Here is a 25,524-nt window from a genome sequence, read left to right on the forward strand (position 1 = left end):
TCATTCAGTTGAAGGTTGTCAAAGAGTTCAGGCTTTCTTGGAGAAAGCAGCACTTGTTGAAAGTGTCAGGTAAATGCTTTCATAATAGTTTGACTGCATATCCCAATCTTAAAGACCGATAAATGTTAGCCTAGCTACTGGATGCAATACATTAAAATACAAACTAGATATCATGAGTGCTTTTCATAATTTTCCATTTTGATCTCATGAAGCATTTTGATCTCATGAAGGCTACCCCACCTGGGTTTCTTCTATCAATTTGATCATTCAATCTGGTTAACTATAATTTATTTTGGTAAGCATTTTGGATGTATTAGTCTCGTTTTCTTGAGCAAACATTTATGCATGCACTCAGTGCATGATCATTTCTGTCCTTGATTCACGCATGATGGGGGTCGTTACACCAATATACTTTTTCATCGCTCGGAAACCTCTGTTGACTGTTGTAGGTCAAAACTTGGAAGATGCTTCCAGGGTTTTTGCACATTTTCTCCTTGATTGCTGTTATTTGTAATTGAAAACTGATTCTGGTGCATATTTGTTTCTTGGGGACCAGAGATAAGGATTTTCCATGCATAAGTTAATGTGTCCAACTTAACTATGTGCTGTTTTTTTATTCAAGAAAAAAAGGTAATACGTATTGGATTCAAATCCCTGTAATTTCCATGCCAGCTCGAATTTTACAGATGCAATATCTCTGATGATTAATTTTACTGATACATTTCAACAAGTACCTAGATAAAGAACAGAGAGATTAACAAGTTTGGATTGGAGCTGAGTTTAGGATTATTTAGATAAAAATTTATAAATGAATATGATACAGGATCATATATGCGATTAGCATTCGGGTTTAAATGAAAATCTGACATCGGGGAGGAATTTCCAGTAGCCATTCCTAGCTGAATGAAACTTCTGTCTGTAACATTTTCAGATTCAATTTCAGTCTAACATTATCAGTAAAATTTATAGAAACCCCAACAAGAGTTGACGATCACTATTCTTCTCAAGGAGAACAGGATAAAATGTAGTGGCATCCCTCTGTGAGATCCCAACCAGCTGCTGGCTCCATGCAATGATACAAAGCAACGGATTTCCATATCAAGCAAGAAAGGGGAACAACACTTGAAAGGGTTTTGTCACTGCATGAATCATGGGCATGACACAGATCATGGACAAATGAGTCCGATGATCACAACATAGCGCAGTTTCACTAGATGAAGTGCAATGGAGGGTCCCAGATGGGCTATCCATGCAGTCTTTTGGTGTACTCCAGTTGAGCTTAGGAAAGACTGCACCTCCAAGGGTTTCAATCGATTCCTTGATCTTCAATTCAAGGGAAAGAAGGGAGCGGTGGAGGCTTCTCTGGTTCATCTTCAGATTCTTCTGACACGGTATAGTCTTCTTCGTCTATGGGATTGTGGATTCTGTTCGGCAGGGCATCTTCATTTGAGATAGAAAGAGGAAGGTGGAAGGGATCGGATCATCAAGAAGGTACTCGAATAAAGATTCTCGAAGTTCAAGAATTATAGTTCTGATAGATACAGGCTTGAATTTTGGGAACCATTCGTGAATCTGGCAACGGTTCACTTCTTCTTCCTTCATTTCGGTAGTATAGGCCATTACCTTCGAGTCTCAAACGAACCCACTTCAGTTGCTTTCTTTGCCATCTGGTATAGGAAAACACAATCAGAGCACTACAAGGGGAAATGCCATAAACAGTAGAGATCTCCGAGCCTTGCTAGTGCCCAAGCAAAGCTTCATACACTGAACTATCGAAAACAAAATATATGCCACAGCAGCAATATTCAAGGACAGATGAGAGAATCATCATCATCAGAGGGCTTAATTTAGGGCTCAGGTATTTGAATTCAACCAAAACTTTGAGAATATATGTGATGCCCACATATCACGTCAGTGTTATGAAGAGATTGGATTAGATAAAAAGAAAAGCCAAGATTTGTGTATAGCAAGGAACTTCTTATGAAAGCGAAAACAAGAGATTCAAGGCTATTTAGACAGCATAGAAGCATTATGCTAATGTCCCTTCTTCATCATTTGCCATAGACCCTAATCCTCCCAAAGTTAAACTCAAGCAACCAGCCATTAATAGCAAGCATTCACTAGCCACTAGCCAGATTATCACCACTTTAAAGCTCAATCATGGTTTTCACAGCTTCTGTCATTCCTGCTCAAGCAGACGTCAACGACACTCAACCTTGGGGGATTCTAACCCACTCAATGTAAATTATTTGACTTTGTCAAGAAAGCAGTACAAATGACTTGGCTAGTTAAATCTGTAAATTTAAATGCCGTTTGGTAATGCGGCGGGCCTGAGGTTAGGAAACCACAGTTTCTACGTTTCTACGTGTTTGGTAATGCGAAAAAACATGTTTTATTTTGGTGGGATCACAATAATTGTGGCTGCACCTGTGGCTGATAAAAAATTGGAAAATTCTGCTTTTCAACAGCAGCAGCTTCATTTTTCAAGATCCATCAAAAAGCTAAGAGAAAAAAAAAAGTCGGCTCAACGATATAAAACATGGTACGAAATGCACGCTAACTTCAAATAATAATAATAAAAAAATATGTAATTTAACTGATCAGATCATAGATTTATTTTTTAAAAATTATCATTTTGAGTTTTATAAATCTCAGGATTATTGAAGGTTTACATGGTCGTTAATTTTAGAACCCGTGAAATTAATCGAGGTACACGCAAGCTAATCCGAATACCCATATTAATAAAAAAAAACAAAAAAAAACAAACCAGTTAACACCTCACACTTGTACAAGTTGAGTGATAGAACGAACCCGACCAAAGTCTTTCTACCTTGGAGAATGGGTTAATAAGGAAAACAAATGAGATTAAGGTTGTATTTAATTAGTGTTTTAAGATAAAAATAAGAGATAAAAAAAATAAAAGGTTAAGTTTAAAAAATAAGAGATATAGACCTGTTTTCATCTCTTTTATTTTTAAATAATGATTAAATATTATCTAAATAATAATTAACAAATAAATAAAAAATAATGATGAGAAAATAGAGATTAAAGTTATATTTAATTAGCATTTCAAGATAAAAATAAGAGAGATATAGAAAACAGTTAAAGTGAAAAAAGAAAAAGAAATGAAGGGATATGGCCTTGATTTCATTTTTTTATATTGAAACAATAATTAAACATTAACTAAATAATAATAATAAATAAATAATCATAGAAAAAGCCTCTTATGAAAACAAGAAGAGCATTTTCTATAGATTTAACACTCTTCCAAAAAAACAAAGAAAATATTTTTTCGTGAATTTACTAGGCTAGTAAACTAGCTTGAATTATTTAACTAATTAAAAAAAAAACTCTTTATATATATATATATATATATCTCAATCCATTTCTTTTACACATTCAAAAATCATAATAATGAAGAAAACAATCAATCAAATTTAGAATTTTAATCCAAATTCCATTTATTTTATTAATTTTTATCAAACTCATGTAAAAAAAAAACCCTCTGTACTTGTGCCTGCTTCTAGCTATTACCTTGGCAGACCTAAAGTCATCCAGAAAAATACATTTAAAAAAAAAAGAAAAAGGAAAACCCCCCGTCTCTGGTCCCAGTCTTCTGTAGAATAAACAAGTCTTTCGCATTGTCTTTCTCTCTGAAAAAACACAGGAGTAATCAACAAGAAAGAAAGGAACAAAACGACGGCGGTAGGCAAATAAGAAGCGGAGGAGATGGAGATAGTGAAGGCAAGGACTGATAAGCGAGAATACAAGAGAATTGTTCTTCCAAATGCTCTCCAAGTCCTTCTCATTAGCGATCCCGACACCGATAAGGCAATTTCAATTCCTTAATTTTTGCAATTTCAATTCAATTCTGGCGCTTTAATCACTGATTTAGGTCAATTCTAACCATTTATTTTTCGTTTCTTTTTAGTGTGCGGCTTCTATGAATGTTAGTGTTGGTTGTTTCAGTGATCCTGATGGTCTTGAAGGACTCGCTCATTTTCTTGGTAGCCTTTTCTTTTTTCTTTTTTCTTTTTGTGGTTTTCATGACGGTTTTTTATTTTATTTTTTTGGTTTCTGGTATTGGCAGAGCATATGCTGTTTTATGCAAGTGAGAAATATCCACTAGAGGACAGTTACTCTAAGTACATTATTGAGGTGATTAATTATTTAATTATCATTTAAATTGCTTACTTAAGAAAGAAAGAAAGAAAGCTCCTTTTATTTCCTGTTAAAATCTTTATATTTATTCTATGTGGTTCGGGAAGGTTGAATTGTAATTTTGGTGAGAATTTATGTGTTACTAAACGATGTTTTCTACGTATTTTGTTGTCTACTTGATGTGTAGCATGGGGGCAGTACCAATGCTTATACGACGTCGGACCACACCAACTATCATTTTGATGTTAACAGTGATTGTTTTGAAGATGCTCTGGACAGGTATAAAATGCACGCTTTCTTATTTTTATAATCTGTAATGATAGATAGCTTGTTGGTTTTGTCAGTTATCTTATAAAGTTTGTGACCTGGTTCTTTGAATGTGATTTACTGTTCAGATTTGCACAGTTCTTTATCAAACCGTTGATGTCAGCGGATGCAACCGTTAGGGAAATTAAGGCTGTTGATTCTGGTTAGCTGCTGTGCTTAGACTTTTTTTCCTTTTTAGGTTTCTCAAGCTGGATTGATGCTGAGTTTCTTTTCGGAATTAGTGTTGGTAATTACTTACTCTGGTGTTTGTGTCTCTCTTGTACAGAAAATCAGAAAAACTTACTGTCTGATGGTTGGAGAATAAACCAGGTATCATTCAATGCACTTGCTCACCTATCCGGTAGACTGTTGGTTTTCTTTTGTTAATCTTTCTTTTCAGTCTTTTGGTTGTCTTGTATTTGTATAAACTCAACAAATTGGTTGCATGTTGCAAGTGTTTTAGTTGATATGTTGTTTGCAAATTCCTAATGATGAGGAATCCTACAGATATCTAGGTTTTCTTTTTCCTTTTCACCTTTGAAACCACCTAGACTAACAAGAGGCCAATTTAACCTTCCAAATTAACTATAAGTAATGTCACAGATCACCTGCCGTTTTGTCTTAGTCACTCAAAAACAGGTATTCCATTGGGTAGTTCTATGCTTTTGCATGATATTGCACATTTGATTCTGCTCTATTTGAAGGTGCAAAATTAGCGTTTATGATATACTTGGTCACAACCTTAAGAAATAGTGATGCACAGTTCGTTCTTTGTAAATATTGCATTTCACATGTAGCAAACCATGCTGCTTGTCATCAATCACAGCTTCGTAGTGATTATGCAATTAATACTACTCACAAACTGTTTTTTCTCTCTTTCATTGCAGCTTCAGAAACATTTAAGTGAGGAAGGCCACCCGTACCATAAATTCAGTACAGGTTAGCTGCATATGTCGATGTATATGTGTGGTTGTATGCATGTGTGTATGAGCTGGTATGTTATTTGTAGAACACAGGAATCCAGGCATGTAGCAAGTCATGCATGCTTGTTGATTTTCAGCAAAACATCCATACTGCCTATGACTTTGTAAAGTTTAATTAATAATATTTTTCTACAACATTATGTTTTTAACTAATGATAATTTCTTAGGGGCGAATGCCTTCCACTGGCTTCCCTTAACTTCTAAAGGAATCATATTTACAACTACAATGATGTTTCATATTAAGGAAGATCAAAATTTATATTCTTTCCTGAATTGTGTCTATCATTTGTCAATTCATAGGGAATTGGGACACTTTGGAAGTTCAGCCAAAAGAAAAGGGGCTGGATACAAGACTTGAGCTTATAAAGCTCTATGAAGAAAATTATTCAGCCAACCTCATGAACTTGGTAATATATGCAAAAGGTTAGTAAATAAGCCTCCCTTCAACATTAATTATCTCTTGATTTCATTATTTACCAACAATTACAACTATAAATTTCTTTGCTGTGGAAATCTTCAGAAAGCCTTGATAAAATACAAAGCCTTGTCGAGGAAAAGTTCCAGGAAATTCGAAATAATGATAGGAGCTGTTTCTCTTTTCCTGGTCAGCCTTGCTCCTCGGAGCATTTACAGGTATGCCAAGTTCTGCTGCATTTCTGATTCTTTGCTCGCTTCATACTTTTAGAGAATGTTAAACTTTTGTGAAAGACAGTTATGTGTGGCTGAAGATATTAAACTTTTGAGAGAGTGTTTAATATTACCTTTATTCTTCACTGTGTTTGTTTTAGATACTTGTTAGAACTGTCCCGATAAAACAAGGTCACAAATTGAGAATTGTTTGGCCAATAACTCCGGGCATTCTTCACTACAAGGAAGGACCATGCAGGTATCTTGGCCACCTGATTGGCCATGAAGGAGAAGGATCTTTGTTTTATGTCTTGAAAACCTTAGGTGGGTTTCCCGCATCCTTACGATCTATCTTTATATTTTTTTTAATTCTACTTTATTAGATATACACATAGGTGGTTTGCTTTTTGCTTGGCAGTCCGCTTCTCATGTTCAGTGAACTCTGTGTGCATTCACTGTGTGCATGTTCATTCTTGTGCCTGTAGTTGCCTGTCTTTTATTTATGATGCTGGAAACGCTGGCTTCTTCTTTTTCTTTTTTGAAAATCAGACTTGCCTTAAGATTTGGTTACTTTAAAAAAAATGCAGGATGGGCCACTGATTTATCTGCTGGTGAAGTAGATGGGACAACAGAGTTCGCTTTCTTCACTGCAGTAATTAATCTTACTGATGCTGGCCATGGTTAGTTCCCCTTTAGTTTTATCTCAGTTTTTGCTCTTGGACAATCTAGCTTTAACAGAGTTGCAAAGCTTAGCTTATCTTATTTTTTAGCTGGGCAGAATTATATCTGGGATTAACATCTTTTATCTAAACTATTCCTTTTTGTTTGTCGGATTGCAGAGCACATGCAAGATGTTGTTGGACTGTTATTCAAATACATTCACCTCTTGCAGCAGTCTGGTGTTTGCAAATGGATATTTGATGAGGTATGGAAATGCATTATATAATTATGGATTACCATTTTGTGATATTACTGACAAACAGGGGAATGGCTAACATGCATCACACACGCTTCTTGCCATGCTCATTTGCAACTCTAACCACATAGACCATGTTTAGAGAATTTGATGGGTGTTACCGTGTTAGTTTGAGAAAGAGAGAAATGAAATGTCATTATTGTGGTGATTAGGCAAGAGAGCCAAGTGAAAGAGAATGCTAGCTACTTAAGGAGAAAGATTATGCTGGTGATTAGGCAAACCAGCATATAATGAATTCTTCTGCAGTTCATTTCCAATTTTAAAGTTGCAAGATGAACTCAACCAATTGGCATTTTGTTTAATTGACATTCTCATGCTGTGGAACATAGGGTTCCGTTACACTTTAATTTCTAGTTGAAATTAGGGGTTATCAATTGGCCCATACAAGTTTGAGCAAAAAAAAAAAGTTCATTTGAACTGAAGAAGCTTGAGGAGATGTAAGTTTTTGACCTTTTCTACCATGCATCTTGACATTTTCATGCTTCTATCCTTTATTTAATGGTTTTCTAAGTTAATTTTTGTTTTTGGAGCGTATTTTGCATCTCCCTGTCAAGTTAGATTATTTATTTATTATCTCTTGCATTCAGTATTGAAGTTTCTCTTTCTAATCTATTCAAGATGCTGAAATATTTTGTCTTTTCTATGAAGCTTGCAGCTATTTGTGAGACATCATTCCACTATCAAGACAAAACCCCTCCAATTAGTTATGTTGTCCGGATTGCATCCAATATGCAGGTTAGTTATGGATTTGAAAGGGGAAAAAATTGCGCACTTCCTCTGGAATTTCTACATCTTGCCAATTTGGTTGTTGTTTTTATATAAGATATTCTACACCATCATGTTGTGTTGTATAACTTTTGTGAGAATTGCTCTTACTAAACAATGTAGCCAAATTTAAAACATCTATGCATCCTCTACAAACAACAATAACAACGAGCATTTTGTTTTCATTATACACTTCTTCATCAGAAGCAATACCAGTTTACAAGTGCTTCATCTTCTAACTTATGAGTTGCAGATTTTTTTTAATTTGATGAGCTGTGGCCTCATGTGAAAATAAACTGAAAGCCTTGACCTTTCAATTTAGGGCCAGAAGAAGGAAAATGGTTTGTGATTAAGTTTTTTTTAAAAAAAAAAACTGAAAAGGAGGTGAAGTTAATATAATTAGAAGGTGTGCCTCTAAAATTTGGGGATGATTTGCTGGAAGATAGATTTTTAAAGGTTGCTAGAAAGGCTAAGAAGTTTTTGTTTCCTATAGGATTTAACTGGGAGTAATTGATGGAAGAAAATGATTTTACTTTTGCTAAACTGTAATAGTTAAAGTTGAAGTGAGTTTTTGATGTGTTGGGGTCAAGTTGTGAATAGTTAAACGTTGGAGATTGTTTGAGAGCTTTGTTTCTCTTTACTTTTAAACATCTTTAAAATATATTCAGGTAAATGCATGCATGCATATAATATAGATATGTGCACATATGTATGTATATGCTTATTTGCATGCTGTATGTATTTCAAAGCTTGTGACTGAGGATATGTTAGCTAGCATATTTTTAGAATAATGGTCTTTAAATGGTTGTTTGGTTTCTTTTTATCAGCTATATCCTCAAAAAGATTGGCTGGTGGGATCCTCCTTGCCTTCTAATTTCAGTCCAAGCATAATTCAGACGGTACTTAATCAACTTTCTCCAGACAATGTTCGGTGAGTTATTTAGAGCTCAAAGGAGCTGTAACTTTTGCCAAAACAAATGAGAAGCAAACATTTTTTGTCCCTTATTCCTTATTCTGTTTTTTTGGTTTATGACAATGAAATGGATTTTATTAGTAAGGCATGAAACCAGAATTAGATCAGGAGAATATGCCAACCACCAAAAAATATAAAGCAAGAAACAAAGAAAAATCATGTTAGAGGGGCTTTCTAATCCTGTTGAACCAGAACTGAGTTGCTTTCGTGTTACCTTACTTTCAAGGGGATTGATAATCGTAAATGATGCTAGATTCCAATTAAATAATAATAGAATGCAGTGAAATTGATGTATTTTAGCACCGTTTATGCTTAAGGGGAATGTCTCAAAATGGAAGAAATATGGCCATTCGTTTTAGAAAGATGATATAACTTTCAATTGCCTATTTTTTTTGTTATGATTGGATCGGCATTACAATCACCTTGCATGTAGATAGTAGTTGTAATCTGCCTTTCCATGGTAAAGGAAAACTAGTTATTGGGTGAACTTTTACAGACTTGTTTCTTTTCCTCATCCAGAATTTTGTTTGTTGTGCTCTATACATGTCTCAATTTGTTTGTACAAATTGTTCAATCAGTTATCTCCTTGGACATCGACTTGGTTGAGAAAATTTCTTAATTACCTCCTTTTATTCTGCAGAATCTTTTGGGAATCGAAGAAATTTGAAGGGCAAACTGCAATGACTGAGCCATGGTACAAAACTGCATACAGTGTTGAGAAAATCACTGGCTCCATGATCCAGGTCTGTTGTTGGTTGTTACTTTTTAGATTATCCAGTCAATGGTGTTATTAAATGCAAATCTTTTTGGACTTCCATTGCAATTTATTTTGCTTTACTGTTTGTTGTCATCAAACTATAAGCAGCTTCATTTTCATGATTAGAATCTCTTGTAAAGGTACAAAACCTGATATTTTGCAAGTTTTTGTCTGATTGCAGGAATGGATGCTATTTGCTCCTAATGAAGATTTGCATCTGCCAGCGCCTAATGTATTCATACCTACTGACTTATCACTTAAGGATGCACAAGAGAAGGTTTGATGGAATTCTATTATCTATTACATGATCATCATTTTTTTGTTTGTTATTTACTGATGTGACTGACCTTTGTAGCAGGTCAAATTCCCAGTTCTCTTAAGAAAGTCATCCTCTTCATCACTATGGTACAAGCCTGACACGATGTTCTCTACTCCTAAAGCTTATGTTAAGATAGATTTCAACTGCCCCTTTGCTAGCAGCTCTCCTGAGACTGAAGTTCTTACTGACATTTTTGCGCGGTTGTTGATGGATGACCTGAATGATTATGGTACCACGAACTAAAATTTGGATTTATTTTAGTGAAGATAAAATTTAATCTCTTTACTTTTTTATTTATTTCCTTTTCTTCCTCAAGTTCCAGTATCTCTTATTTGATGAAGCAGTGTAGCATATGAATATATAATTCATATGAAATCCTCATCTTGATAAATTAAACTTTATTTGATATACTGGCATATTTGATCAATCTCCACTCTGCATCTTACAACAGTTTTATATGTTTTGTATGTTTCAGCTTATTATGCACAGGTTGCTGGTCTATATTATGGCATAAGCAACACAGATAGTGGTTTTCAGGTAGTAGCCTATTTGCATATTAAATGTTATTATGATTTCTCTTCTGTCCCCTCTCTCACACAACCTACTTTTGTTTTGTTTTTTTGTAGGTCACTGTTGTTGGTTACAACCACAAACTGAGGATCTTGTTGGAAACTGTTATTGAAAAAATTTCAAATTTTAAAGTGAAGCCCGACAGATTTTCTGTGATCAAGGTAATGCAAGGAAGAGTTCATACAGGGTTTGAACTTCCTGTATGTACAAGTATTTATACTCAAAAGGATACATATATAGATATATTGATCAGTCATGTATACCAAATAATGCTCTCTTTGATTACGAAATCACTATGAACATCTTTTATGATTCTTCTGAAGCCCAATCAAAGTGGTGGAGCTTGTGTCACGTGTTTCCCTGTAACCTGTCAAAGAACCATCCCAACCCAATAACTTAAGTTGTTAGGTGAGGTCCCAGAATATGATTTATATTATTTTCTAACACGCCCCCACAAGTGAAAGCCCTTTGGGCTTGAAACTTGCACAGGTCCACACTACATTGTGCTTAATTTTTATCAAATAAATGGGGATGATGAAATTCGAACTCGTGACCACTTGGTCATCAAGACTCTGATACCAAGTCAAAGAATCATGTCAACCTAATAACTTAAACTGTTAGGTGAGGTCCTACAATATGATTTATAATATTTTCTAACATAACCTGACTTTATTTTCATGTCATTTGGCAAGTGCAATTTTGATAATTAGAACAAGGGAAGGACAGATATGAGCCAAGCTCTGTACATGATGTTAAGAAGGTTGGGAATAACTTTTGAAAAATTCTTGTGGAATATGGCCAAGAGAATGCCACTTTTAGAGACCACTGAATTATTTATTCCTTTCTTTACCTTTCTTGTTTAATTTTGGTATTGTTTCTTTTCTTTAGGATTCCTGTCTAGGTGACTTTTACAGGTTGCATAGGGAAGAACATATGAGCAGTGCATTTTTTTACTGATTATCATTGATAGACACCTTGTATTTTTTCCAGGAAATGGTGACAAAGGAATATGGAAATTTGAAGTTCCAGCAGCCCTATCAGCAGGCTATGTACTATTGTTCTCTCTTACTACAGGATCAAACATGGCCTTGGATGGAACAACTTGAAATACTTCCTCATCTTCAGGCTGAAGATCTTGCTAAGTTTATTCCATTGATGCTTTCAAGAGCCTTCTTAGAGTGCTATATAGCAGGTTTCAACTGCCTGTCTTGTATTTCTATAATCATATGGCTATCTCGTCTTGAATTTAAGTATCATTAGTAATTATTCCATTCATTCAGGTAATATTGAACGCAGCGAGGCAGAGTCAATGATTCTGCATATTGAAGATGTTTTTAATGAGGGTCCAGACCCTATATGCCAACCCTTATTCCCGTCCCAGCATTTAACAAGTAGAGTTATCAAGCTTGAAAGGGGCATCAATTATTTGTATCCAATTGAAGGCTTAAATCCAGATGATGAAAATTCTGCTCTGGTGCATTACATACAGGTAACTGTATTTGCTTGTGAGAAATGGTTTTTCTGAGTCAATGTGGCTGCTTTTGCAGTTCCGTAGTTTTTGAGTTGTTGAAGATATAATTTAAGTCAAGAATGTACATGATTTCAACTTTAAGATGTAGCATCACTAATGAAACATAGTAGCATATAAATAAATTTAAATACTACATTTCTTGTCGTTTTCTGGTAATTGACTGGATTGAATAAATTATTTCTGGTGAAATTTTGATTTCTAATTGACAGAATCATTCAATTGTGCAGATTCATCGAGATGATTTTACATGGAATGTGAAACTTCAACTGCTTGCTTTAATTGCAAAGCAGCCAGCTTTCCACCAGCTTAGATCTGTTGAGCAACTTGGGTACATTACTGTTCTCATGCAAAGGTATCCAGAATTACTCTCTAAACTTTGTTCCCAACATGGATTTTTCTCTAGGCCTTACCATTTCTTTCAATGTAGAAATGACTCTGGTATTCGCGGACTGCAGTTTATCATTCAATCTACAGTGAAGGTATTTAGCATTTCTTTTGTGTGTCTCTTCTGGTCATGTAGCCTTGTGTTATTACACTCTGTTCATTAATCCTGGTAATCTTGCTAGGGTCCTGGACAAATTGATTTGAGAGTTGAGGCATTCCTCAAGATGTTTGAAACTAAACTTTATGGGATGACCAATGATGAATTCAAGGTGAGGTTCTATTCTATCCCTATCATAATTGATTGATATTTTCTTGCACGTCTTTTTAGGTGGTTCTGACCAGCATGACATTGGTCAATGTTATTTACATGCAGTGATTGTTTCTCTAACCTTAAGGGAAGCTCACATGTTTCGTAAAAGTTAAAATTCCTTTTGGGAGGAAGATGGAGTAATCTTCAAAATACGAGCTTAAGTTGCGCATGGTTAATCTTTCTTCAAATGCTTACCTTCTTCTCTGTAAATTTTCTACCAGCACCTTTTTTTCCAAGACAGAATGAGATATAGCTAGCCGCAAATTGCATGCCTAAACAAAAGATTAATTCCTCGCTACCAATTAACAAATTCTTTGGCTATCTAATTTTCTGTACGAGCTGCACAATTTTTGAACAATATAACTTCAATGAAAAGGAAATCTAGTTGTTCCTAGACAATCCACATCTCAATTCATTATTGTGAACAGTTTGGGCCATTCAGATGAGAGCGAACGAGGCATATATTAGCTGCTTGTTTATTTTGTTATCTAATTTTATTTTGTTGTTGCCTCAATTTGTTTTGAGGTTTGGTGGTTGCAAGTGACCTATTTTTGACAAACCAGTCTTGTGATCCATTTCCGTTCACAAGGATTTAATTTCAAAATGCCTGTCAATGCTCTGCAGAGTAACGTGAATGCTTTGATAGATATGAAACTTGAGAAGCACAAGAATTTAAGAGAAGAATCTGCATTTTTCTGGCGAGAGATTTCTGATGGGACCCTGAAGTTTGATAGGCGAGAATGCGAGGTATGAATCTCATATATCTGCAGATGATGAAAAAATCTATAAATTGTGTTTATGGAAGCGGCAAGTTAAGAGATAAGGGCACACGTTACCTTTCCCAGAATCTCATGTCAATATTGTTAGCCAGTTAGAACAAAGCTTTTTCATCAATGGCTTTTTTTTTCAAATGTTCTAAACTTCTAATCCATGTTGTTACAACAGGTGGCCGCGTTAAAACAACTTACACAACAGGACTTGATAGATTTCTTTGATGAACATGTAAAAGTTGGTGCACCTCGGAAGAGGACATTGAGCGTGCGGGTTTACGGGAAACTGCATTCATGTGAGTACCCATCAGACAAAAGCCAACAGCTCCCGCCCAACGCAGTTCAGATAGAAGATATTTTCAGTTTCAGAAGATCACAACCTCTTTATGGTTCATTTAAAGGAGGCTTTGGTCACATGAAGCTGTAGGGTTGGGATATAAAAGCAATGGAGGTTTCCCCTTTTCAGCTGTGTACAATCTGGTTGAAGAAAATTGAAACCTGCAGCGAAGCAAGCAAATGGTAGTCGTAGCTGAAGCCGAAGTATAGCAATAAAACAAGAAGTATTCTCCAAAGTGATTTTCATGGCACTGTTTCTCATTGATCTCTGGCTTACAATCGTGGCATTGCATTGTAATTTATATGAAGTATTTTTTATGTGTTGCTTGCTTCTCAAAGACAACGATGTCTTGCTAGATACGTTTGTTTCAACAACCGAGGCCAATAAAAAAAATTAACAAAAAACTTATTTAGCCTTTTTAAAATAGTGTTTATTTTTTAATTATATTAGATGTATATAATTGTTTTATGAGGATGGTGTGATATATATATATTAAATTTATTTTCTTATAATATCTTTAATATGTGTAGTTTTGCATAAAATTTGTTTTTTTTATTTTACTCAATAAATTTTATGTGTCATTTCTGTTATAAATTGATTTTAATAAATAAATTCATTAAACATAATTGGGTAAATAACTTGTATTGTGATATTAAATATCTTGATCTATATTTGTTTTTTTAATTTTTTTAATTATATTTTTATTTATTGTTAATGATTTATTTATTTATTTATAAAAATAGTTTGTGATTTATTTAATTTGATATGTGCCTTAGTTTTTTTATTTACATTTTAAGATTTTTTTTTGTAAAAAAGACGCGTTGAAAGATTTTACCTGAATTATTTATTTATTGAATTGCTATTTATTTTGGATTTTTTTATCTTTTTTTTTTTCAAATTATCCTTCAAAATTTCATTTTTTATAGATTAAACTTCATGATTTTTCATGTGTGGTATTTTCGGTAAGATAATTCAGGTTATGGATTTAAAAAGTTAATAGAAGTTGATATCTTTTTGTTATTTTTATTTTTGATATTGTCGTTCAATATTGTTTTTCTAATAAAAAAATAATTTTATAATTATCTTTAAATTTTTTTTTATCAAATTATTTTTATCTCATGAAATTTGTTAAATTAATATGAAATAACTTACGATCGGCTTAAATCAGTTTTTTTTTTCTGTTTTTTTTATTTTGTCATTCCATGATTTTTTGCTCTTCAATAAAGTTCTTTTTCCTGTGTTATCGTCATCATGGCTTTTATAACATAGGGGACGATATGTTTTATAAGTGACTAGTCGTTTCGGTTAACAGAGATGAAACCAGAGAACCTAGGCCCAGCAACCCCAAACCAAAGGCAACGGCGGTTCTGCATCTAATCGGGGAGTATTGCCTGTTTTTTCTTCGAGAAAGAACAGTTAATACTTGACAATCAAAACGAATTGGAATATTTCAGAATTCAATTGAAGCTTTCCAATAAATGGAAATTAGAACCAATAAAAAAATTTAAATACATCGATTCATTGGTCAAAAAATGTGTTTCTTTTTTTGAATGATTTTACATGACTGAATAGAAGACTATGTCAATAGTATCTAAGCCCTTCGCCGCCTTGACTCCACAACTGGCCCCCCGAGAAGAGCCTCGAGTCGGCGCCTGACTCTCGCTGCCACCGTTGTGGCCATGGCGCTGCTGCTGCTGGTGGTGGTGGAGGTCATCGGAGTTAGAGGGAGGATGGTAGTACAAGCGAGCAGTTTGTGGGCAGTGAGAGTAAAATCTTCCAGCTATTCTTACCCCAGAATCTAACAACCCCATTTCTCTACAACAAACTCTCTTCCTCCTCGTTTTTTTATAAGAGCGAGAGTGAGAACTCGAGAGAGAGGGAGAGAGAGACACTTTAGGAGATGTGAAAGCCAGTCAGTCTGAGACGTTGTTGCGAGAAAGAGGAGAGGAGACTGTGGTGTTATATAGGGATCTCTCCTCACCTAAAACTCTGGCTTTTGACTTTCCCAGGTTCCTTTGGCTTTCTTGTTAGGTCTTCTTTTTCTTCCCAGTCCTTGCAGTAAGTTATATTGTAATTGTGCCCCATATTAATTGTACCCCTCATCATAATTATTTTACTTTTTATGCCCTCTCGAATCCATGAAAGTCAATTAAATTTTTTAGCTTCGAAAAGGAATAAGAATCATACCAGTCAGGATTGTGGTTCAAAAAGAAAAATATCAGTGAGAACTATTACTCTAAAAAATATTAAATTGATTTTTTTTAGTGTTTTCTAATAGTTTTTATATGTATTTTTGAACAAAAAACTATTTTAATATATTTTTAAATAATAAATTATTTAAAAATATATCATATATCATAATCTTAAAACTCCTCCATCTTTATTTAAGGGCAAAGAAATCAGTGTATCTCTAGAATTTCTGGGATTTGACACGTCTTTATTTCATAGGTGGGACGTATTCAAAGGGGGTACAAGGACAAATAATTGGGGTTAATATCAAATATGTAAAAGTAAAGGACTATAAAGGTAAATGTGCGTGAAGGCGGCGCAATATGCGAAAAGGGCGTAGTCTCGTCTCGTGTTCCTTTTTTTCGGTGCTCTCTTTCTTGTATGGCTTTTCAAACGTTCAGACTCTACGCACGTTCTCGACCGCGTCAAGCTTTGACGTTACGCGTTGAATATTCGCTACGTGGTTTTGACGGCGCTGTCTAGAGTTGGCTTTAAGACTTGATTTTTTTAAGAAAAATTCTTCCTTCGAAAATAAAAAATTTCCATTGCCTCAATGGAGAATTTTCTTACCTAACTTAATTTAAATAGTCAAATTGTTAGGAACATGTTTTTGATTTGTGCCTTGTTTGTTTCAGGTAAAGTAGTCAATGTTTGGTAAGTTCTTGGAAACTAAACGTGTTTGGAAATGTAATTACGGTTGTTTTTCAAAATATTTTTTATTAAGAAATATATCAAAATTATTTTTTTTATTTTTTAAAAATTATTTTTGATATCAGCGTATCAAAATTATTTAAAAATACTAAGAAAATATTAATTTGAAGTAAAGAAAAAAAATTTAATTTTTTTAAAAATCGTTTTTGAAACGCAAAAACAAACATAGTTGGAATAAAAGCAAAAATAAAGTGTTTTCTTCTTTTTTTATTCTAGAAAACACTTTCCTTGTTTTTACAAACATAACATCTTCCACGAAATATTTATGTATATATTTATCCCCAATGCAAAAAATTTATACCAAAAAAACCTAAATATCTAACTCTCAAGTAATATTATTAACTAATTTGGCTTTTTCATTAATTTAAAAAAGTTATTTTGAGGTTTAAAAATGAAATTTACTTAAAAATATTTAACAAGGTTATGTGTCTATAATATTATATTTGTATATTTATATTTTATAAAATAAGCTATATATAATATATGATATCATAAAAAAAAATCCTCCATAATTTTACTTTTTATATCTCATTTTTTAATTATAAGTGCTTAAATAGTTACATTTGATATTTTATAAATATTAAATAGACTTGAAAAAAAATATTTATAAGTTATTTTTCAACTTATTTTTCATGACATAATTAAACACTAAAAATTCTTTTTCAGCTTATTTTTCGTAACATTGTCAAATATCAGAAAATAATTTATTTTTCATGAAAATCACTTTAAAAAAAAAATTATTTTCCAGCAAACAAACGAGGTCTTAGATCTTAAAATGATCGGTTAAACCCACAAAGAAAAGAAAGCTTATTAGTATTTAGTACAAACTAGATTATTAATTTGCGCTACATTGCAGGTCGGGTCAAGTTTTTCTTAAACATAAAAAAAATATTCAAATGTTGCTAATGTTGTTTTTTTTTCTAGTGGAAAATTTTTTTAAACCGTGTAGGGGTTAATCCAACATTACTCAAATGACTTTACGAGTCCAATTTTTAAATCGGACTACTCATAAAAACATAGTTTGATTCAAAAATATTCAAGATGATGTCTTTTTTAATATTAAAATAACAATATATTGAGTTGACTTGGGTCAACCTGGGTTAACATATCAAATCTGCGATCCGGGTTATGAAATTATGATAATCTTATAGAAAACAAAACAAAACAAATTATAAAAACATAATTCTCAATCAACTCAATGTTGAAAGATGTAATTGAAAAAATAATTAAAAAGGGGCCTAAAAAGACAACTAGAGGTAACCTGTCAAACCCACGACCTGAGTATAAGACCAAGATAACCTCATAGAAAGTAAATGAATACAAATTAAGAAGTTCAATTCTCGACCAGCTCAATGCTAAAAAATAAGATTAAAAATATCAGTTAAAAAAATAAAAAAATGACCATAATTAATCCGTCAAACTCATGACACAAGTCATAATACCGAAATAACTTCATAGAAAAAATAAAAAAAATAACCCAAGTTAACTTATAAAAATTTGCAAATCTAGTCATAAAACTGAGAGAACCTTATATAAAACAAATTAAAATAAATTATGAAACTTAAATCTTAATTGACTCCATCAAATTCAATGTTAAACGATAAAATTTATAAAAGTTTTAATAAAAAAATAAAAAATAAATCAAGTCAATTTAAATTATCTCATTAAATACTATTTTTGGATTATAAAATTAAAATAATTTAATAAAAAATAAATCAAATTAAATGAAGTCTAGTGTGTTAAAAAAAAACCAACCAAAGACACTTTTTCCCAACTAAAAGTAAAAATAAAAGACACTTTTAATTTTTGTTTTAGCCGCCACCCTCTACCCTCTGTCTCTTTCTCTCATGTGATTTACCTAGTTATTTCATGTATGCTTAACACTTGCAAGATGAACCCTGGCTTCAAATCTCCCATCCAAAGGCTTTCATTATGCTCTCTGCTGGGCACTGACAGGCCAGGTCGAAGCGACAAGCCCCTGATAGAAGCTAGGCTAAAGCCCTCCTCGCTTTGTTCTACCAAATGAGAAAAGAGCTCGTCACTTAGATCGATGGAACGAGATACAGATCGCTGAGAGGTCAATGGTTAATTAAAGGCTTGACCAACGGGAGAAGACAAGATGACCAGAAGTCCAAGAGGGGTGGGTCGACAGGAGAAGCAAGTCATTTTGAAGGATTTATCCGGTTTACCGGTCTTCAAATAAAAAAACGATACAAACCAAGCTGAACCAGTTCGGTTTGAGCCGGCTTTCGATTCAGTTCAGGTTAAATTTTTCAAAAAGAACAATGACCGGTCTGGTTGGTTTTTTGGTCCAAAATCGGACCAAATCAGACCATGAACACCCCTAATGAAGCATAATTTCCGATGAAATACAATATTAAATGATGAAATTGAAAAGAAAAAAACTAATAATAATAAAAAAAGAATTAGGCCAACTGGATCAACATGTTAAACCGTGACTCAAGTCATGAAACAGAGACAATCCAATAAAAAAAAATCGATGTTGAATGATTTGTGACTCAAGTCACGGGAATGAGATAACCTCTTGAAAAGAAAAAAAAAACAATCCGATTTGACCAAGGTTAAAATGTCAAAACTTGTGACATTGATTATGAGACCAAGATATCTCCATGCAAATCAAAAACATATTAAGAAATTCAATTCTTAATTAACTTAATATTAAATAATAAAATTAAAAAAAAAATTATTCAATAAAAAAAATAAACAACAAGCACACACCCAACCTGCTACCGTGAGCTAATTGATGAGCCTAGTTCTTTTTTGTTTTTTCTTTTCAAATCTTTCTTTGGTTTTATTTTGGTGCTCCAAAATTTTTTATCAAATTCAGTAACTTTTCAGTTTTTACATGTGGTTTTTAAATACCATGATAAATTTTATTTGAATTTTAATAATTTATTTTTCAATTATTATGTGCATGATATAAAACTAATAATATTAAAGATAAATTGTTCATGAAATTTCAATTTGATTTTTTTATTCTTAAAATTTTAAAATTAATTTTTAACATAATTTTATTATATTATAGATTTTTAGCTTTCAATCGCACATAAAATATAAAAATATTATTATATTATTTTTAAAAAAATTGTTTTAACAAGTAGCCTAACAATAAAAAATAAAAAATTTCATAGCTAGCCATTCAAATAAACAAAAGGCCACGAGATCACAGCCCAACAACATCGCACATAAAATATAAAAATACTATTATATTATTTTTATAAAAAATTTGTTCTAACAAGTAGCCTAACAATATAAAACAAAAACTTTCATAGCTGGCCATTCAGATAAACAAAAGCCACAAGATTACAGCCCAACAACTGTTAATCAAGTTGCTTGCATTGGTAGAAAGCAAAGAGCAACTCGTGAGCAATAAGGAAACAATAAAGAATCGTGTCCGCAAGAATATCAGGGACTAGGGGGGAAAAGAACTATCCTGGGATATATGATTAAAAGAAAGCGTAAAGAGTTCACAGAGACAGCAAATGAAATTTGTAGAATGTGAAGTGTCATCTATTTTTTATTCTTATAAAGAAAGAAAGAACCACGGTTATTCCTTGCATTATGCTCATTCCTTCTCATCCCATCAAAATCATCCTTAACAACAATTCAAGGAATATATATCGGCCATGGCTCCCTCCAACAGTTATCAATTGTGCATAATACTGACTTGCATTCAATTTAAGCTGAAATTATTCCTCAATCTATTAATTTCAAGTATATGAACAAAGCTTTCTCAACAGAGGTATATGGCCGAAGCCCAACTCTAGGCTCAGCAAGAAAAACAATAGCACATATCAATATAGGGAAAATGTTCAGTTAACTATAATGTATACGGTAAGGCGCTGCCACCGCCACCGCCACCGCCATCCTTGTGTATATAGTGGTGTAATACTGGTGTCACTCGGTTCCCCTTTTTTACATCTTTTATGTAATTCCGGGCAGAAACAACAGCTAAAGGCAATAAGACTATTATGCTGCTCTATGTTATGCTACCAGCCTAATTAATCATGTACCAATATTTCCTATTTCACTTTCATATATATTCGCTGACCAAAATTTCCCTTGGTGGTGGGACGGATAAACCCTAGAAGATGACCTGTAGTTATATAGTATAACTAGGTCAAGCTCCCTATACAATTTTTCATGCTATCTGCAAAAGGAGAGGTCACTGATTACAATTATAACACATGGCAGTAACATTTTTAGTGCTAATTTTATAAAGTAATCACTTCATTGAAATGTCAAAAGCGGTAAAAAGATTTATGAGAAGAACCGAGTACCTTGTAAATATATGGGTCATGTCTCCCTCCTCTGCCAGATCTTTTCACTTCTTCTTGCCTTAACAGCCTAAAATTTCACCACGGTTCATTAACAATCAAACGGTGATGAAGATTTTGCAAGTAATAAATATATATATTTTTTATAAAAAGAGCACTATTGCACACAATTAGATCTAACACATTCCACGTGTCAATCACGTGAGCTTACTCACTCACATTCTCAAAGCTTTGCTCGTGCTAGGACTGTCTCCAAGCACTTGACGAATTCTCATTTCAGCGAAACAACCGCTAGACAGCAGCTTCAATATTGCTTCGGCTAGGCTGCTAAGGTAACGCGAGCCAGAGCCAGATCTAGATCTGATCCTCTTCGGCTCCTCGTCATCACGAACCGGCTTCATCATTAATCCTTTCCTTTTCATATGGTGGTTTCGCGCGCAAGCAGCGCTGGGAGTGCTTGACAAACACGAACCTGACTCCGTCGACGCCTCAACTGCCTTCTCTGGCGGAGCTACTGCGACGGTCCTCTGGTGACCCGAGATCCAGTTCACCTTCGAGCGCTTCCTTCGTGCTACCTGCAAGAATTACGAGAATTAAACTCAACAGCAATGATTATTAACTGATCAAAACACAGAGAACGCTTCGTTTAACAACAAAATCACAAAAAAAACACGAATAAAAGGACCGATCTAGAAGCAAACACAGTGCTATGAAGAGCTTAATCGATAACAAATACAGTAAGACTGAGAGAGCTTGTCTTAGATAACATCCAAACAGAAGCAAAACTGAAGAAAATCAACTAATAATCACCGAAAGAGATTCGTAATGACTTCAAACGGGGATTTCTACTCAAAATCAACAAAAAAAGAGCAAAAAATCACATACAAATCAACCGATAAGCATAAAACAGGAAAAAAAACGATTTCTAATAGAGATATTCACTCAAAATCAACAAATAATAGCCAAAAATCTCGCTATGCTAAAATCATCCAAATAGAGCAGAAAAACACTAAAATATCAACTAACAAGAATCAACAGAGACGATCACTCAAAAATGAACAGAACGAAGCCGAACAGAAACTCTGAGATTAAACCGAGAAAAAATGAAGACCACCTCGGGCTTCATTTCATGGCAGCGAGACACAATAGCGACGATCCGTAGCTTGTGAGCTCGAATCTCCTTAAACGAAGATACATCACTAGTAAGAGATGAAACGCACGATTTCGAGCCACTAGTCACCGAGCTCAAGCTCTCTTCTTCACTTCTTATCTTTCTATCACTTCGCTCTTTCACAGACTTCTTTCCATCAACACCAAGACTACCAAAACAAAAAAACATCGTTAATTAAAATACAAGCAAAATTAAAAAGCAAAGCAAGTTTTGATTGATTGAGTAGTTACTTTGAAGGAGGAGAGATAGGTGTGGTGTTGGAGAGGAGGAGAAGAGCAGAAGCGACAGTGCATTCAACAGGAGAAGGAAACGGATGCATTTTTTGTGTTTTGAACAGAAAGAAACGAAACGAAACGTTTTTTGTGTGGGTGGCGGGCTGTTCCAGATATTTGAATTTTTACTTTTCCTTTAGTTTTTGTTACTGCTATTTTTGTGCTCCCTTTCTACCGGTTTTATCATGGACAGCCGGATGCTTCTCGCGTGGGGTGGTTACTGTCATGGGAGAGAGTGTAGAATAACGAGACTGTTTTGAATGCTTGCCAGGTTTCAGGTTTTACAGTGCGAGTTTTGCATACAAAGTTTTATTGACCTCCATGTAATCGGGCTGTTTGTTAAGTTTAGGTGACAGCCTGTTAGCTAAAGAAAGTTTCAGTAAATATTAGATTACTAGATAATTCACTAGTGTTATGTTGCTGGTTAAGTAAGATTTTTCTTCAACGTTAGAAAAAAGTTCAAATGTTGCTCATACTTTTTTTTTAGCAAAAATATTTTTTAACTGTTTTGAGATTTGACTTGATATAATTCGGTTGTTTTTACATGTCTAAAAATAATTTATACGACCTGTAAAAATATAGTTTTACTAAATAATTTCAAGATGGTATATTTTTTTTAATATTAAGATAATAACATATTAAATTGACTTCAGTCAACCCGGGTTAACATGTCAAATGTGTGAATCGAGTTTTGAGACTATAATAACCTCATAAAAAGTAAATCAAAATAAATTATGAAGTCTAATTCTCAATTAACTTAGATGATGAAATTAAAAAAAATCAATTAAAAAATAATCTAAAAAAGTGTCACAGGATAACCTGCTAAACTTGCAACATGGGTTATAAAATCGAGATAACCCTAAGAAAAGCAAATCAAAACAAATTACAAATTCTAATTTCTATTCAACCCAATGTTGAAGGATATTATTAAAAAAATCAATAGAAAAAAAACATTAAAAAAATACACGAGTCAATCTGTCAAACTCATGACATGGGTCATCATACTGAGATAACCTCGTATAAAAAAATAAATTGATTTAACCCAAGTTAATGTGCTAGATTCGTGATTTTGGTCATAAAACTGAGATAACCCCACAAAGAGTAAATCAAAATAAAATTATGAAGCTCAATTTCTAATCTTTCTTGTCGGACTTAACATTGAATAATAAAATTTTAAAAATATATAATTAAAAAAAAGGAGTCAAGTCAACTTGAATCAGCTTGTTAAACATTATTTCTCAATCATGAGGTCAGGATAACCTAATAAAAAGCAAACTCAAATAAATTATGAAATCTAATTATCAATCAACACAATATTAAATGACGAAATTTGGTGGAAAAAAACCAAGTCAACTGGATTGACCTTTCAAACTCGCAACTCAAGTCATAAGACGGGGATAACCCAATAAAAAACAAATCCAATGTTGAAAGACACGTGATCCAGGTTATGAGATCGAAATAACCTCTTAGAAAAAGAAAACAAAAAAACAACCAGATTTAACTAATATTAAAATGTCAAAACTCATAACTTTGATTACGAGACCAATATATTTTCATAGAAAAAAAAATTATGAAGCTCAATTTCTAATCGACATAGTGTTGAATGATAAAATTGAAAAAAAAAATAACACAAAAAACAATTTAAGTCAACTCATTAAGCACTATTCTTGGGTCATAAAGGCTAAAATAACATAATGGAAAGTAAACAAAACAAATCATGAAATCTAGTCCATAATCAATCCAATATTTGGTTGACTTGAGTTTTTTCTTTTCTTTTTTTAATTGATTTTTTTTTTTCTCGAATTCATCATTCAACATTAGGATGATTAAGAATTATACTTTGTGATTTTCTTATGTATGTTTTTTATGAGGTTATCTCTATTTCACAACTCTTGTCAAGAGTTTGGCGGGTTAACCTTAGCTGACTCGAGTTTTTTTTTGTTTTTTTAATTGATTTTTTTTAATTTTATCTTTCAAAATTGAGTTGATTGGAAATTGATATTCACAATTTGTTTCAATTTACTTTTTATTGGGTTATCTTGGTTTCATGACTAGGGTTGTGGATTTGACAAATTAATCCAGGTTGACTCGGGTCATTTTTTTTAGTCTTTTTTTTAATTGATTTTTTTTCCATCTTCATTCTTCAACATTGAATTTATTGAAAATTAAATTTTCATAATTTATTTTGATTTACTTTCTATGATGTCATGATCTCATGATTTAGTATGTAGATTGACAGATTAATCGGCTTGACCTAATATGTTGTTGTCTCAATATTTATTAAAAAGATCTCATCTTAAATATATTTTTTTTACTCAAACTATATTTTTACTGGTCATCCGAATTGCTTTTGAAATAACTAAGAGAATCAAGTTATATCGGATCAAATCCTACACGGTTTAAATTTTTTTCTATAAGAAAAAACATTACTAATGTCTAGATGTTATTTTATATTAAAAAAAATTAATCTAATTTACAATATAACGCGGGTCAAATGATATAATATAAATATACTAAATTGCACCATTTCTTTGGGCTACCCCGTAATAAAAGCAAAATAATGATCATAGTCATACTCAAAATAATAAAAACCAGCGCATGCATATACTTCAACACTCTTTTGCTTCACTCTTCCCTTCATCTCCATCTCCCTCTTCATGCCATGCATTAAAGAGAACATTAATTAACGACTAGTTTTTTTTATCTTTCTGAAAATTACTAGTCAACTAAAAATTCGTCGTGACATGTTAAAAATACTAAAATTATAAGACTCGATCCAAGTTGCTGGTCACAAATCGAGTGGGCTTTTTTATAGCCTCTGTTAACCAAGTGGGCTTGCTGTTTCTGTTTGGTTAGGGTGTCTGTCTGTATTCTGGTGGTTGTACTGGGCTTATCAAGTTCTGAAGGAGAAAAAAAAGCCTTAAAAAAATAATAATAATACAATACTAATTATAACGAAGAAGACTAGCAAGACAAATAAACTGTTCTTATGGTAAATTCCAAGGCAAAATTGGAAACTCTTGTTTCCTGATGTCTAGGGCATTCTTTTTCTTCCTAATGATTAGAATCACTTT

The 25,524-nt window shown here is 33.1% G+C and overlaps 2 protein-coding genes and 1 pseudogene across 3 annotated transcripts; 1 reads left to right on the forward strand and 2 right to left on the reverse strand.

Annotated features, from left to right (window-relative positions):
- Positions 1 to 748: 748 nt before the first annotated feature.
- On the reverse strand, positions 749 to 2,350 carry LOC7496133 (uncharacterized; annotated as a pseudogene).
- Positions 2,351 to 3,589: 1,239 nt separating this feature from the next.
- Positions 3,590 to 14,193, forward strand: LOC7473617 (insulin-degrading enzyme-like 1, peroxisomal). 2 transcript variants are annotated; one of them, XM_024604066.2, is made up of 26 exons: positions 3,590 to 3,831; positions 3,932 to 4,007; positions 4,091 to 4,158; positions 4,349 to 4,440; positions 4,557 to 4,630; positions 4,754 to 4,797; positions 5,355 to 5,406; positions 5,751 to 5,873; positions 5,971 to 6,083; positions 6,239 to 6,401; positions 6,665 to 6,757; positions 6,917 to 7,002; positions 7,702 to 7,788; positions 8,646 to 8,749; positions 9,432 to 9,534; positions 9,730 to 9,825; positions 9,904 to 10,096; positions 10,343 to 10,404; positions 10,494 to 10,598; positions 11,428 to 11,629; positions 11,718 to 11,926; positions 12,196 to 12,320; positions 12,396 to 12,447; positions 12,535 to 12,621; positions 13,287 to 13,409; positions 13,608 to 14,193. In XM_024604066.2, the coding sequence occupies exons 1-26, from the start codon at positions 3,730 to 3,732 to the stop codon at positions 13,857 to 13,859; spliced, it is 2,886 nt and encodes a 961-aa protein (XP_024459834.1). In that variant the 5' UTR covers positions 3,590 to 3,729; the 3' UTR covers positions 13,860 to 14,193. The 2 variants fall into 2 exon arrangements, with proteins under 2 accessions (XP_024459834.1, XP_002308028.2); XM_002307992.4 differs by having other exon boundaries at positions 3,591 to 3,831; positions 9,907 to 10,096.
- A 6,214-nt stretch (positions 14,194 to 20,407) lies between these two features.
- Positions 20,408 to 21,621, reverse strand: LOC7473618 (uncharacterized). Its single transcript, XM_024602618.2, has 3 exons — positions 21,227 to 21,621; positions 21,011 to 21,077; positions 20,408 to 20,880 (listed from the first exon to the last, which is right to left on the reverse strand). The coding sequence occupies exons 1-3, from the start codon at positions 21,427 to 21,429 to the stop codon at positions 20,872 to 20,874; spliced, it is 279 nt and encodes a 92-aa protein (XP_024458386.2). The 5' UTR covers positions 21,430 to 21,621; the 3' UTR covers positions 20,408 to 20,871.
- Between the last annotated feature and the right edge of the window lie 3,903 nt (positions 21,622 to 25,524).

This window comes from Populus trichocarpa, chromosome 6 (genome assembly GCF_000002775.5).
Source record: "Populus trichocarpa isolate Nisqually-1 chromosome 6, P.trichocarpa_v4.1, whole genome shotgun sequence".
In the NCBI taxonomy this organism is placed as follows: Eukaryota; Viridiplantae; Streptophyta; class Magnoliopsida; order Malpighiales; family Salicaceae; genus Populus; species Populus trichocarpa.